The following is a 15548-nucleotide window of genomic DNA, read 5'->3' on the forward strand; positions in this document are numbered from 1 at the left end:
GAAGAAAAAGAAGAAAAGGGAAAAAAAAGAGATAAAGCAAATAAAAGGAGAGAAACGCGGCGGCGGGATCGGAGGAGCCGGGCCGCGAGCCTCCGCCCCATGTGACTGGCGCCCGGGGTGGGGGCAGCGAGGCCCAGCGAACCCCCCTCGCTCGGGAGCGGCGCCGGGGGGAGGCGGCTCTCGGACCCACCGGTGCGGCCGGGAAGGATGGTCGTGTGAGGAGCGGGCTGCGTGAGGAGGAGCAGCAGGAGGCAGGAGAAGAAGAAGCAGCCGCCGGGCGACAGAGACTGAGAGGGGAGGGGGCTTCCCCGGGGGGGGAAGGGGGGGTCCCGGCGTTTCATGTGGCGCGTCCCACCCGTCTCCTGCAGCTGAGCGAGCGAGGGAGCGGCAGGCGGGCCCGCCGGGGCGAGGCGGAGGGCGAAGGCAGGAAGAGGAGAGAGGTGATCGCCGTTGGGGCAGAGCGGGAGAGACCATGTCCGGGCGGCCCAGGACCACCTCCTTCGCGGAGAGCTGCAAGCCGGTGCAGCAGCCCTCGGCCTTCGGCAGCATGAAAGTCAGCCGTGAGTATCCTGCCCCTCTCGGGTGGGGGGGTGAGGGCCGGGGAGGCTGCCCCCGCCCTTCGCCCAGGCGGGGAGCGGCGAAGGGAGCCTGGCCCCAGCCCCGGCCTCGGCAGCTCCTTTCTCTCCCCTTCCCCCCCCATTAACCTTGAATAGGCGCACGCCGCCGCTCCGTTCTGGGCCTGCTGGACGGAAAATCCCGGTGGGTTTGTCCTCGTCCTTAGCTCCTGGTCGCTGCCAGCGGCCTCTGGCTCATTAAAAAGCCATTTTTCCCCCTTTGTGAAACGGATTGGGAGCTCTGTAGTCTGTATTTCCTTTTCATTCCCCCCCTCCTCCCACCGAAAGGAGGAAACGAATTGCGGGCACACAGGTATGACCGTGACATTCACGTTCATTATGTGTTTTTTTGAGTTTTTTTTTTTCTTAAGCACTCCTGGCTGTTAAGGGAAGAAAGCATGGAAGGTTTTTCCATGCACCCGTAGATCGGGTGTGAGCACCTTTTAGTCCAGCCCATTAAAAAAAAAAAAAAGGAGGGGGAGGGGAGCTTACAAAAGGTGTCTCTAATATCCTCCAGGCTCTGGTAAAATGCTCAGAAGAAGGCATAAGAAAATGCTTATTTTGAAATAACTACTCCGTGGGCTCACATGTCAAGCTTGGCATTCTTTTTCCAATTTTCTGATCAGAGGAATATTTTCTTAAGAATGAGGCCTGTGCTTTATTCTGCACAGACATGTCAGAAATGCTTAATGTGTGCCCATTCTTCGTATTCTATCCGTGGGGTTAGCTGGCTTATGTGAATTAAAAATATGAATTAAACCTGAACAAATGTACATTGCTGATACAAAACGGCCCAGTTCTGAGTTGCTATAGATCAGCTATGTGCTTATCATATGGAATTTCTTACTCCTGATTTGAATATGTTCACATTAAGACCTGAATTCTTCTTCCAGATTCAGATGAACAGCGTAGTTTTTAGAGATATTTTCTTTTTTCTTACGGAAATGCAGGATGACATTTTTATGGGACCAGGAATGCTCAGTATGCATTCCCATTCGATTGATCTATTTGATATTCGTGTAAAGCCACACCTGACATGGCTCTGTGGGTACCTGCCTGTATCTATCGAAGGGGCTTGGATGTTTAGTGCCAAAGCACTGGGAGATTGTGCGCTTTTTGACGTATAGAAATTTTGGGGGTTTTTTGCACTGAAATGCCGTCCACCTTGGTTGAAGGCTTGAAGAGAGCATTTGGCTCAGGGGCTGTAGTCCACCTTATATCTGCATGATCAGTGTGCCAGCAGCCCTCCAAAAACCACGGGTGCAGTTAACTCATATTAGCAGCACGACAGCATATGTTTGGTCAGGTCCAGCATTAGTATTTATTAAGGATTATTGATCTGTACGGAGGAGAACTATGGGTGACTCCATTTTAATTTATGGTTTACTTTATGTGCCTGTGGAATGGAAAGCAGGTCTTGTTGATCCGTATTTCTGCAGGTGGTTGTCTAAACCGAGCGAGACCTCAACCTGTCATACTCAGCAACTAAATTTGTCTTATTCAGACTCTGCAGCTTGATTCTTGAAAGGTCATTGATGCTCCTTTCCCGTTTATTTGAGGTCAAAGACTAGACAGATGCTTGCCTGTGAAGAGGGTGCTAACTGATGCAGACTAACAAGTTTGCAAATATGATTCAATCCCAAATGTATAACACTGAGGGAGAAACAAAGGCCGTAACATAAAGCGCATGCACTTGTGATAACCCCCCCAGTCGCTCTAGTCATGTGCTCCTGGTCCTTCTGCTGTCTGGAAAAAAATGTCAGAACAAAGCAAGAGAACCACATTCAAGGATTCTGTGGGAAGTGCAGTTTCTATTTTCAGTTAATCCAACCATGTAAGACAGCTTGGGAAGTTAACTTTTTTCTTTGCTTTTTAAGTGAGGAAAAAGTCCAGGGTTTCAAAAAAGGTTTTATTTTTCTGGTTAGCAGAGTCTTGGTAACATCTTATCACATGATGTAGCAAGCTGTGTATTGCCAGTGTGGAGTGCTTGTGTGGTGAACAGAGTTAGGTCGGCTCTTTCATTTTGATATGTATTTATAGGCTGATACTTAGTTACCTCCTGAGCCAGTTTGAGTTAAAGCTGGGACAAAAGAGACCTTGTGAGGAAGGTGAAAATTGATGGATTGGTATCTTCTGAGTGTCTGGGACATGTTTAGTGCTTCTGTCTTGGTGTGGGTCTTTTGGAAGCAAAACCTGACTGGTTTGATGTCAGCCTTTTTGCTCTCATTTTTAAGGAGGAGTGAAATCAGATGATGAAGTCACTCTTGCTCTGATGTCTGTTGCAGCTATTGCTTCTCCTGGCTGAGCGCTGCAACAGTTACCTAGGAAGGATAGATCTAAGGGATGAGAAAAGGATTCATAAAATACTGGAGGAGGGTTCATTGTTCCTTGTGTTTCCTGGGAGGAGCAGAACTAGAACCCTACTGTGATTGTGCTTCTTCCCAAGGTATATGGGGAGGAAAGACTGAGCAAGGATTTTTCATCTCTTTGCTGTGCAGTTTGTTAGATTGAATTTATGATACTTTGTTCTCAGAAGCTGGTAACTGGATGAAGCCTTGAATGGAAGGATGGGGGATTATCAACAGCTGCTTCTCCTTTGGCTGTTGGGAAAAATGACTTCTCATGCATGCTGCTCTCATTGCTCTGTCAGGGATGTTACAAGGGTTTCAATACCTCTGCAATAGAAGGAACCCTGTGGCCTTCATGTATCTCTTTTAAGCCTTACCTCTGTCTTCTGAAATCTGACTTTTTATTTCTCTATTTATATTTCTGTGGTTGTGAAATCACTCAACCATATGGATTTCTGCCTTGAAATAGTTCTCAAATAGGGTATTCTTTGTGCGGGTCTGTGTTGCTGGGTTTGTAGGCTTTCCCTGAGCAAAAAAACCGTGTGTACTCCTTGTGTTAGGCCTGTCCCTCAAAAGGAAGGAGCTAAGCTTCCAGTTTTCCACTTGCTGATACTATCAACCTGCTCATTATAGTAGGAGGAGAGATAGGAGCTTGAAGTTTTCTTTTGTTCTTCATCTCATTGCTCTTACGCTGCTTACGGATGTACCTTGTTTCTCAGATGGGACAAAAATAATCCTGAAATACAAAGGGTAGTCATGCAACACATGACTAAAAATATCAGTATAAAAATAGAAGTCTTAAAGTTTGCAGTTTGAGAATTTTCATCTAATGACTGTAGAATTGATATTTTTTTTTCCCTTCTCTGAGCTTCTGGGAAATATATGTGTTTCAAGTAACACCAAGTCCTTGCAGACAGCAATACTTATTGTAACTGTAGCCAATTGTCGTGATGGTCTGCAGTAAATAATGTCTTGGCTAACACTTGCCATGAAGAGTTTTTGCTCCATGTGTGAGTGTCATGGGTCTGTAATTGGTTAGGCAGGATTTGTCAACTTGGAGGGTGAGGAAGACAGTTTTATTTGCTTTAGCTAATTCTGATGTTGACCACATACTCTTGGTTGCAAAATCTAAAGGACAGTCTTGTAATAATTCATTTTGGACTCTGTGGAAGAATGTTTCAGTGGTGCCAAACTTGGGGTTTGTTGAAGTTGTTCTTTTCTCCTTAAATTCACTGGATTTTTTCTGTATTGTAAAATCTCCTGAAAGCACAATAGCTTGGTAAGCCTATATTGCTGTGTATTTTTCATGCAGAGTGTGATGGCTCTTTAAAAGTGGTTCATGAAGGAATAAAGTTTGTGCGTTTGTTGCTCTTTTAGTAGCTATTCCACGAGCCACTACATGAAAGTGACTGCTTTTTAGGTAGCAGTGGTGTCTAGGTGACAGTTTAGTTTAATGGTGTGTGGTGTCCAGGTAGGTGTGTGGGAAGAGCCTTGGATAAAGGGCACCCTGGGTGCCTTCAGCGAGAAGGAATGAGTGGGGCTGTTGAAACTGGCAAAGCGATTGAGATAATACCACCTGGTGTTTCTCAACCCAGTTAGGGTAGGGCCCTCTCTATTGCTTTGATAGCAGTTTCTGCCTAATTGGTTTCTGAAACTGAAAGCTGCCCATCCTGCTTTCCTTGCTGGAGAGAGGAAAATCACTCCCTTCCAGAAGCCTGCTGAGCGTTATGTGTCTGGCCGTCGCTCATCCTAGCCCTGTCCAGCTTTCTGACTGCTGCTGGGTGAGCAGCTTTCCTCATTCCTAGATTGGAAAAAAATGCACTGAGGGGGTCAGCTAATGAACATGTGTGCCTGAATGGAAAGTGTTTCATGTTACAGTGCCCCAAAGTTGTGCCTTGCAGTATGAAAAGAAATAGAACTGTCTGCTGTACATAATTCTGGTGCTGATAGACTCTTTCCTCTTTATTCATACCATTAGCTAGTTGAGCATTCCATTTCTGTTCTCCACATTTCCTCTTCCCTACACTGCTTCTTGGAGGTGATCCCCTTTTGTATTACCCCTTGATTCACCTTCTGTGTTTCCTAGCAATACTGGAACTATCTTGTTTGGCTGTTTACACAGCTGTGGCTTATGGAGTGTGTTCATTGCCTGTATGCATCCTGGCTCTGGAGGTTGTTGTATCACCTCATGTTAACTTGATAGGGCCTTGTAGGTATCACAAGCAGTGCCAGGGAGGTGAGAAAAGCTGAAGACCACCCCACAGCATGAAGAATTTCTCTCTATTGCCCCAAAAGAGTTCTTTAATTGTCTTGTATTCTATCTTTAAGAGCTTGTTTAGATAAAATATAAAGGACTTTTCCAATATTGGTGTTCAGTTTACTCATCACAGATCTTCACAGTGATATGAATCGGTGCGATATTGGCTGCTGCTGTTCCCTCAGCCCATGCTTTGTCTTAAACTGGATGGATGGCTGAAGAAGATTCTGAAAGTGTACAGGGTATCTGTGTGCAAAAAGTCTGCAGTTCAAGCTCAGTGCTTCAATCACCTGTAGCATTTTTTGAAATGAATTAATGCTAAACCCCTTGATTATTTGAACACAGTAGCTAAACTGTGCCAGGTGCTTGTAGAATACTTGAAGCCTCTTGGTTCAAGCTATTGGACTATTTTTGTTTTAAATGACCAAGTCTCATTTTAAATTGAAAAGTCTGTTATCTCTGAATTTCAAAAAATTTCTGTAGACAGCTTGAAACTTGAATATTTTTGTGGAGTTCTCTCCCTTTAGATTTTGTTAAAAAAATTTAAAAATCAACTTTACTCTGAGGACTTTTAGTCACCCATAGCTAGTGTGGGAAGTGCTAAAGTGGCTGTCTCCTGCAGCAACGATATGGCTGGTGGAGTTACTTGGCTGCTTTCTGAATTTAATGAGCATCAGCCTGGAGCAGCCTTGAAAGACAAACAAAACTTTTGAAGCCAAGCAACTAGGAAATGGAGAATATTGAAAGTTTGACTGCCTCACAGAATATCCAAGTCCACTCAAAATTCAAAAATTTGTTTTTTCAGAACTTCTTTCAGAAAGCTGCACAGATAGGTGCTTTTTAATTTATGTATGTTGAAAATAAATGCCGATTACAACATTTACAATGTGACAAGAAAAGATACTCTTTCAGCCATAAAGGCTTAAAAACCACAGTGTACTGTACAGGTCAGACCCCCTTTCTTTAGATGCAAAATCAGAAACCTCCTTGTCACTTCTCATCCCACAGAGACTGTTTTCAAAGTGCTGCATGCTGCCATTGGGGAGGTGGAAGTTTGGAGGCATAACAGTCTATGCCAGTTTATATTTTTTTGAATTGATTTAAAATGTAACTGCCCGAGTGCACTGTAGCAGTCTGATCTTGAGGTGAGAAAGGTGTGACATGTGGTAGCAAGATGCAGGTCTGTGAGAAATGGCTACAACCTCATAGTTGTGCTCAGGCAACTGTTCCTGGCCAGTGCAGCTGCATCTCATTAAACAGAAGCATAAAATGAATCTCTACCTGAAGCTTTTGCAAGGTGGATTTGGATAACAACGACTTGCTCTCACCACCTCTTGAGAATCCTTCCAGCCCCCATAGGTGATAGGTTACCATGCCACGGAGAGAGGATCATTATTTAGATGTTTTCCATGAAAACGATGCATGTTTGACTCAGTCCTGTATCCTACAGGTGTTGCTGTGTGATGTTCTGTCAGGGCAGTAGGAGAGGCGAAATGATGGTATTTCAATAGAATTCCATGGTGGAGACCTTTCTGAAAGCAGTCCTGTATCACTCTCTGAGAACTGTCAGAATTGTGGATGCCCAGAAGTCATGCTGCTGTGCCTCTAAAAGAAGTGGACAGTGATTTTTCTTGTATGTTCAGTGCTATCAAAGAATCTTTTCATTAGGTGCTCTTGCCACAGATGACTTGTCTGTTGTTCAGAAAAGGAAATAAAGCAAAGCAGCTCACTCTGTACTTTTATCTCTTGCAGACGGGAAGTAGATCTAAGCATTTAAGGCAATTTGTGTTCTCACCTAGTCTGTCTTATAATGGAAGAAAGGAAAGTGGTAAGATAGCTTGTCAATGTCAAGAACTCAGGGCTTTTTTTTTTTTTTTAATAAAAGCCATACAGCAACAGCTCCTTCTGAAGGGGTGGCTTCAGTCTTTGCCAGGAGCTTTGCTGTGTCTCTGTAGCAGGGGCTGTGTATTTTCTGGCTTGGCCACATCAGCTGAGGGAGGGGCTGTTTACTGTGTATCAGTGCCAGTGCTTCCTGCACAGGTGAAAGTGGGCTGCCAGTTATCTTCTGTGTTGATTCATTTCTAGATGATTTCCAGGGCGATACAGAGTCAGGTTACCTGAAGAATCTGTGCTATGGGGCAGCCGTGGGCCTTGGTGTCTGCCATGGGAAATTCACTTTAGCTTGTACAGAAGTGAGAACACACAGCTAAGAAAAATGTGCCTTTATAGCTTTGTAATATGTCTGAGTAGGGCTGAGTTTCTCTTTCTTTGAAGGGTATAATGATCGATGTAGCATTGGTGAAAGTATATTTGTGTCTGAAAAATGTCTCAAACTTGATACGTCACAAAAACATGTAATGATATAGTTACATTGCTTGACATGTCTTTTCAGGCATTTCGACTGAGTTGGAGAAACATTTTAGTAGTCTGAGTGCCTGATAGCAGATGATGATAATAAGAGACCTGCTGATCAAACGGGAAAGGGAGGATATTGCTCGTTGTCGCCACTGGATAAGCAATGCTGTGGAGAGTATATAGGACTTAGAAATTCTGGCTCTGCACTGTGCTGTTGTATGTACATGAGGGTAAATGTTTGAGTGCAGCTGCAAAAATTGCCAGTCTTTTGGGTCAGAGCACTTGGAAGGAGAAAAGTTGGGTGTTGGCTCTGAAGTTATAACCAGAAGGGAAGCAGCAGCTGAATTTTTCCAATCAAGGCACTTCTTACAGCCATATCATGTCTTTTGACTTTTTTAGTAGGAATATAATTCTTGTCAGATACAAGCCCTGTAGCTCATAGTAATATTGTTTGCCAGGAATGCAGGCAATTGTTTAATTTTCAGACAGGCCAAGAATATGTTTTGCAGAAAGATAAACTGTGACTGTTGCTGCAGAGAAGAATTTGGTTTTTCTTGCTGTGTAGAAAGAAGAAAACTATTTAGTCACAGTTGATGGTCTCAATCTGGTTTTTTTGATTCACACCCTCCTGTAAACATTTACATAGAGCATACAATGCTATTTGTACCCTATCTCATCTGCTTAGTTGTTTTAAGTATCTCTTTAAGAAAAGTAGCACAATCAATTGACCTGTGTGAGCAGGTTTCCTAGAGGGAGGAAGGGGTCACAAATTCATCAGCCTAAATAAACTGAATATTTGGATGTTGGCCAAGTAAATGTGAATCATTTGGCACAGATCTGTATCCCCATGAATGAAGCCCGTAACAATAAATGTATTTCCTCAGTTTCTGGGGTTCAGTATCAGCATCAGAAAAAAATGTTTTATGCCTCACTTAGAGAATGAAAGCTTTCTGGCAGGGCAGCCTCTCTGCAGGTGAGTAGATGGCATGTTTTGTTTTCTTTATATATACAATTGCTCAGTTGAAACCTAAAGAAGCAGAAAATGCTGTTGTCCATGAGAAGACCGTATCTGTTGACCATTTCACTTCTAATCTTGCCATCTTACTTGTGATTGTGTGTAGTGCCTTGAGATCCACTGGTACATATAGTCATGCACCATAGCAGTTGCAAGTTAATTGGTTTTTTCTGTGTTTCTCAGAAAATAGAACCTTCCTAATCAAATTCCAGTTTTAGAGACTTTGGAATAGATTTACCAATATGTTTTAGTAACCACAATAGATTGCAGAGCTGATCTGAGTCTTTGGGAAATGTTTTAGAGGCCCATGGAAGCTAGGTGATTTTTTTTTTCTGTTTGTCTGGGTTTTCTAGTGAAACATCTATTAAATGTACTCGAGACAAAAGCATAGGGTTTTTGTGGAGTGGGAGAACTTTACTATTCCAGAAATTGTGGACCCAAACTTCAGATGATATTGGTCAGTGAGAAGGCAGGGAAAGCTTTAATTGCAACTCCCAAAATAAGGTACTGTCAATTTGAGATCGAGCTCAACTTTAAGCTTGCTCTTACTTGCTCAGTGCAGTGGGCATGAGTTGGTTCAGGATTGTGTATAATTTCTTATTCAGGTGACATGGGGATGACGGTTGAGTTTGATGGACTCTTCACATGCGCAGGTGAAGCTCACCAGCAGGCATGTCTGGATGTCATTCAAGCAATCAGAGCATGTTTCAGAAATGTAGTGGGCTTGATGGAGGATCTTAGGGGAATGAATGCTACCAAATCTGCAAGTCTTTTCTATTTTGGGATAGATTCAACTTCAGTGGACTGAAGTTTCCCTTCAGCTAGAGTAGCTGGCTTTCAGTGTCCATGAAAGCTGACAAGGTTCAAGCATGACAAGTGACATGGGATCTCTGACAGCAAAAGAATGGCGGCTGTTTTCCCAGGTGGCACATTTGAAATGCCTGTGGGATTTTGGAGACAGGTAGAGAGATTCATGAGGCAACGAGCAACATTTTCTGTTTGGTGTCAGTGCCTTGGCTTTAAGCAATAGCTTGTGGGTTTATTTTTTTCTCTAATAACCCAGGCTCTTTTTTCAGTGGTAATGTTTGAGCAGTTAATGATTGACTGTAAATATTTATTACAGTGGGCCAGCCCTAAAAGGAAGTAGTGCTGAAATGTTTATGCTGTGTCTATAACTTCTAATAATTATGATACTTCAGAAATAGTTACTGAAACAATGACACTGTCTGCATTTCAAAATATCTGGTGAAAGCTTAATTTTTATTCTTACATTGTGGCATAATTGCAAAACATAAATTTTTTCTAGTGTTAGTTTAAAACATATAGCATCTACATATGCTTTTTAGATTTAGCTTATTCAGACATTGGAGGGTGGGTTTTTTTGTTTATTTTGTCCTTTTTTCTTTTAAGTGAAGAGCAAGTGGAATTATGAAGGCATTCCTGGCAGACTATTTCAAAATCAATAGATTCTAACTGAGAAAAGTCATGTTAAGTTTTCCTCTAGCAGCTCCTTTTGTTCTATTACTTTTTATGTGTATTTGATTATAGAGAGACACACACATATGCATGATTAGAAATGTGATATGACAGGGAGGAGATGATCTAGAGTTCTGAGATCTGGAATTTAAACCTAGGCCACATGTGAAGGCTTCTGCTTTAAAGCAGACTCCTCTACATGTATGATTGCAAAAGTTTATCTTTACATGCAAAGGTGCTCATTGTATTCTTGTCTGAGTATGTGGGAAGACTGCTAAGGGTGTGTGTTTTGACTTCTTGCTCTGGTTACTCACACTTCATGTGCAGTCTTCTGTGCTGTGGTGCTTTCACCTCTCCCAGTGTTCTCGTGCACTGCTGTGCTTCCAGTGAAGTTCTGAAGTTGTGGTGCGCTGGGGCTTGCTGCAGAGGTGAGCAGCCCTCATCTAGTACTTTACAGGTACGCCTTACACCCTTCAGACTTAAGATATGCTAGTGAGGGGGGAAAATGCCAAGGCTGCTGGGGGGGCATCTCTATCTGGTGTGCAAAATATTTTTCTGGGAAATATGAGGAAGAAGTGTATGGAAAATGTATTAGTAGCCTGTTAAATTGTAGAACTGATGCAGGGTGTTTATGAAGTTAGGAGAACAAAAAGTTAATGGGTAGGATTTTCAGCTATAGATAGCTTCCTTGAAGACTCCTGTACACAGGTTATTCCAGTTTACTCTGAAACTACAGATGCAAGTTTTTATGACTGTATTTGAAAGTGCTGTGATTTCTAAGAGTAGTAGAGAATAAAGGCAAGTATTTCTAAAAATTCAGGTAACGTCCAGGATTTTGTCAGAAAAGTGGTTAATAAAGGGACAAGGAGTTTGTCTGTAGATGAAGAGGAATAATTAGCTTTCATCTGACACTGAAGAGAGCAGATGTTCCTCAACTCCTGGAGATTTGTTCGTTGAAATCCATTGAATTTCTCTGGACATCTCTTGTGCTGTTTAACTTTGATTTCTTATTTTGTCTGTATTAATATGAAACCATCTCATACTTAGGAAACATGCAGTGAGTCAAATAATGGTTATTTGACCATTTTTGTTTTCTACAACTTCTTCAGCCATAACTTGGAGTTATTCTGTGCGTGGAATCAGCTTTGCCATAAATATTACTAGTTTTTGTGCTTACGTGGAAAGTAAGTGATTAAACATTAAATATACAACTACCTCAAAATACCTTTCCTCCATTTTAAAATGAAGATATACAGAACTAGTGCAATAATTTTAACATTCTACCAGATTTGTAAATTATACCTGGAGTGTTCTCCCTTGTGAAATGTATCTCTTTGGATGTCTGGGGGTAGACTGTGTAGAGTGTAACTCTTCAAATGTGAAAAATTTAGTGAAACTATAGTGACACTATGGGAAACTGGGCGGTCTGACTTGAGAGTTGGTGTCCCTACTGAAGGTTCAAGAGTGGATTTCTTCTCTAGGACACAGAAGAGTAGGCTGGTGCAGTTATGAATCACTTTTGCTTCAACTTGGCATAGATTAAAGAAAAAAATACTCCTTTGTGCTACTAGTATAAATAGCTGCAAACCTCCAGAAGTTGCTCAAAAATGCCCTTTTAAAAAATATGGTACTCTTCAGATTCTTACAAAGTGACACATCCCATGGCTGTTCTTTGAAGAAAAGGATACGTAGACCACATAAATGAAACCTCTTAAAAGGAGATCAGCCATGGATTGTGCTGGTAAATGGAGTCAGCTATGTGGCATGAAAGTGCTTGTTTAAAAACACATCATTCACTAAAACTTTCAGATGTCTACTTTCATGGAATACTGTGAATTTTTTTCTTTCAGTAATTTTGTCACTGCATCATTTTCATTTCTTTGGCTTTATACAGCTGAGAGCTCTTAGTTCCCTTAAACTGATGTTGGATATGGGCAACAACATGCAGTGCTGGAGAATTGTGTAATTTATTGTTAGGTAAAATTACTTAATGTGCTTAAAATAGGTGGCATTATATATATATATACACAAGGCAAATGTCTGTATCCATACCTCCTGTTAATGGCTTGGATGTTATTCTTTTATAAACACCCACTGCTTGGGTGTTTCCTTATGTCAGCTGTCAAAGGCAGGAGAGTGGATTAGGCAATGCCTTGATCTGACCCAGTATGTCTGTTCTTACAAATGACCTATCTTTATATTGTGTATACTCACTTTCACAGTGTTAACTACTTTATATATTATGGCAGAAAATATGACTTTTGTTTGTCTAAGAACAGGTCTGTAGCCATTATAAAATAAATGTTCTTTGAAGTCAGGATTCATGTCACACCAGAAGGATGTGCAGGATTAGGCCTTCTCCACTTTTGTTTAGTGTAGTAGTAATGGTTTTTTGTGACAGATCTAAGTAAAATTTCTAGACTTGTGGATTGCACTATCAGAGGAGCTCCTAGGAGTAAAGAGCATGTGTTCAAAATTATCTTAACCAAATGGCACTCTAAGTAGGATGAGATGTAGGAGGGGCTGATGTCACTGTTCTTCAGTAAGGTTTGACTGTGCTGATAACAGGTTTGGGGGCAACTGGGGCAGTAGGAGATCTGTGGAGAAGAATCTGGAGTCGGGTATTTGCACAGTGGCCATGAGTCAACCAATGCTGGAGAACCAGCAAATCTTTTACTGGATGTATTGATGGCAACGTCATGTAAAATACATGGAGTTAGCCTTCCCACTTCTCGGCATGCTAATGAGCTAAAGTACAGCATCTGGTTTCGGTATTGTACTGGGAGAAGAATAGTTGCAGGCAAATGAAAATGGTCAGATGTCTAAAAAAAGTGCTTTAGAGGAACTTTCGGTTTCCCCTAAAGAAACTGAAGTGCTTTAGTGCTATTAGAGGAAAACTAAAAATCCTTTGGATGATAGGTTTTTTTTTTAGAGGAGGCGGAAGGGAGATTTCTTTTGATAATGTTCTTTCAATACATAAAAGATAGCTGGAAAGAAAATACAAAACTTCCTTCCTGGAGTTGAAACTATTTGTAGGCTTAAATTGTAGCAAACACTTACTAAGCTAGTTAAGTCAAGTCTTAAAAACAGGAGCACTGGAATAGATTAGGGAAGGCTGTCAGATTTCCAGTAGTGCCTGCTTGAAAAATAAAGATGCTTGCCAGGTAGTTTATATATAGAAGTTTGGAGAGGTTTTAATTAAGACAGCCTGTAGTCCCTTATGGTATTACTTTATGTCATTCCAGTTATTTCTGTGTGGTCTTGGGAAGAATTTCAGTTACAGCACACTGATCCTCTTGCTTCTCCCCTTGGGATGAGGTAGCCTTGTGTTACTGGCAGCTTGCTGGCAGTTAGTGGATGCAGAGATAAGGATTCAGGAAACTGGTCACAGCTTTAACACTAAAAAGCAAGGTAGATTCTTAGAGAGGTCATCTAGTCCAGTCTCCCTGCAACGAGCAGGGGCATCTTCAGCCACATCAGGTTGCTCAGAGTCCTGTCCAATCTGTCTTTGGAAGTTTCTGGAAATGGGCCTCCTACCACCTTTCTGTTCCAGTGTTTCACCACCCTCGTTGTTAAAAAAAAATAAATCTTTCTAATATCTAGACTCCTGGAACTTCCTTAGTGTTGGAGTTTAGGTAAATGTACTGTATTTGGAAAAGTAGTTGGGGAGTATTTTTAGTTAGAGGTTTAAATCTGCTCTGAATTTAATTTTTTTTGTCCAAGCGTTGTTGAAAGGAAGGCTTGCTCTTTGGTAGTCCTGTACTGCATTTGACAACCCCAGCCTTTCTGTGGGAGATTTCTAGATCTTCATGTGGGTCCTGAGAAAAGCAATGCTTTCCTTTAGTTTTTCATCCTATGGTTCTTGCTTCAACACAGAAGAATTTTGCACAAGTCAAGAACTGCTCAGAGCTTCAGGCAGAGACCAGGACCAAGCTGCCCTAGTTGCATAGGTACCAAGCTTATGTTAGGGGTGTCTATCTGCTCCAAACAACTTAGAGTGTATTGCTTTGGTGTATAATGGCAGTGCAAGAAGAATATTCATCCATTAATATGTAACTACTGTCTGTTCACAGCAGTTGCTTCAGTTTTAATGTAATAAAGGGACAAGCGTTTGAAGATGGCATGTAGAAACCAGATGTTGCATAGAACGCAAACTAAGGAAGAAAACACGTTCTTGGTCTTGTACATTTGTGGAGTGTAGTTAATTGTTACATTATTTTTATTTTATTAGTTCAAAATTCAAAGATTCAAAGAGGATCTTCAAGTGTTGCCTTTTGTCACTTTATTATCTAATTTTTTTAGGGATTTTAATTGACTTATATGTAGCTTTCTGGCAAGTAAGATGGATGTGTGAAACTGTTCAGTCTACAGTTGTCACATGAGAAACTATAAAGATACTTAAGAGCTTAAATGATCATCTGTATTTTGGTACATGGTTTCCCTTTTGATACAGAAGCTTTGACTAGAACTAAAGAAATTCTTTTTCTGTGCCTCACAAAGCTATAGTCTTATTGTGTACACATGTGAAGTTACTGTGGAAGGTTAGAATCCTGAACTGTAAATATAACTGAATTGTAAAGTTTTGTGGAGTCCTTGCTTCCACATTCCATATGATTTTGAATGTGAAAAAGTTGATAGATGTCAAATTAATGGGTTTTTTTTCCTTTTATTCTGCTCAAATAAAAGAGAAGAAATGATAACTCAGTAACATGATGCCAAAGTCCTCCTAAGGTACAGTAGTAGTCCTAAATGCCTTTTATTTTTTCCATTTGAAATCTTTGGCTGATGGAAGGATTAGAAGGTTGGCTGTAAGTGAGGATCTTGCTGGAGACGGTCATACATCATTTCTAGGCAGTGCTTGGCTTAAGGCTGTGCTTTACTGTTTGATCTGACTTCAACATGCACAAAATAGTCCCATCTCTTAGATGGCTTAGACTGCCAGGGCGTATAGTTCTTTTTTTGTCTGCAGCTGTCATTATCTGAATGATGGAAGAGTTTACAACTTGTGTATTGTGGAAAACTTGTTCCCCTTCCCTGCTGGTAGCTGTAAGAGACTGGGATGCTTCTGCTGGCATTCTTCAGCTTCAATGCTGTGACAGCAACAAGAAGTCAACAAAGTAACCTGGCATCACAAAAGGGAGCGAGGAAAGAAGTAAGGTAGAGCCTAACCTAATGGTCTTTTTGGGTTATGGGAACCATTCAGATTGAGTTCTCTGAAAATGAGGCTTCAAAGTAAATAATAACAATAAAATTAAATGCCCCTCTCTTCCCTGAACTTGGCTGGCACTTTAGGATGCATTAGATGAGTATGAGGCAGTTGGTGAACTAACTGAAATTTTAAGTTAATGCAGTTCTTATTATTAAAGTACCTTTCTCATGTAGAGGAAATGGAGAAAAGTACTCATTCCTTCCCTTCCATATTTGTAAAATACTAGTAACTTGTCTTCAGGTTTAAAGTCTCCTTTAGTTTAAATGGTCACTTG

The 15548-nt window shown here is 41.4% G+C and overlaps 1 protein-coding gene across 2 annotated transcripts in view; it reads left to right on the forward strand.

Annotated features, from left to right (window-relative positions):
• Nucleotides 1-428: 428 nt before the first annotated feature.
• The window catches only part of GSK3B (glycogen synthase kinase 3 beta), a 145771-nt gene continuing 130651 nt past the window's right edge, over nucleotides 429-15548 (forward strand). For both annotated transcript variants that reach the window (XM_084225113.1, XM_084225112.1), the window contains exon 1: nucleotides 429-560. In XM_084225113.1, coding sequence (XP_084081239.1) covers nucleotides 473-560 — 88 coding nt within the window. In that variant the 5' untranslated portion in view covers nucleotides 429-472. The remainder of the gene's footprint in view (nucleotides 561-15548) is intronic.

Source organism: Fringilla coelebs (genome assembly GCF_963513975.1).
Source record: "Fringilla coelebs genome assembly, chromosome: 2".
Classification (NCBI taxonomy): Eukaryota; Metazoa; Chordata; class Aves; order Passeriformes; family Fringillidae; genus Fringilla; species Fringilla coelebs.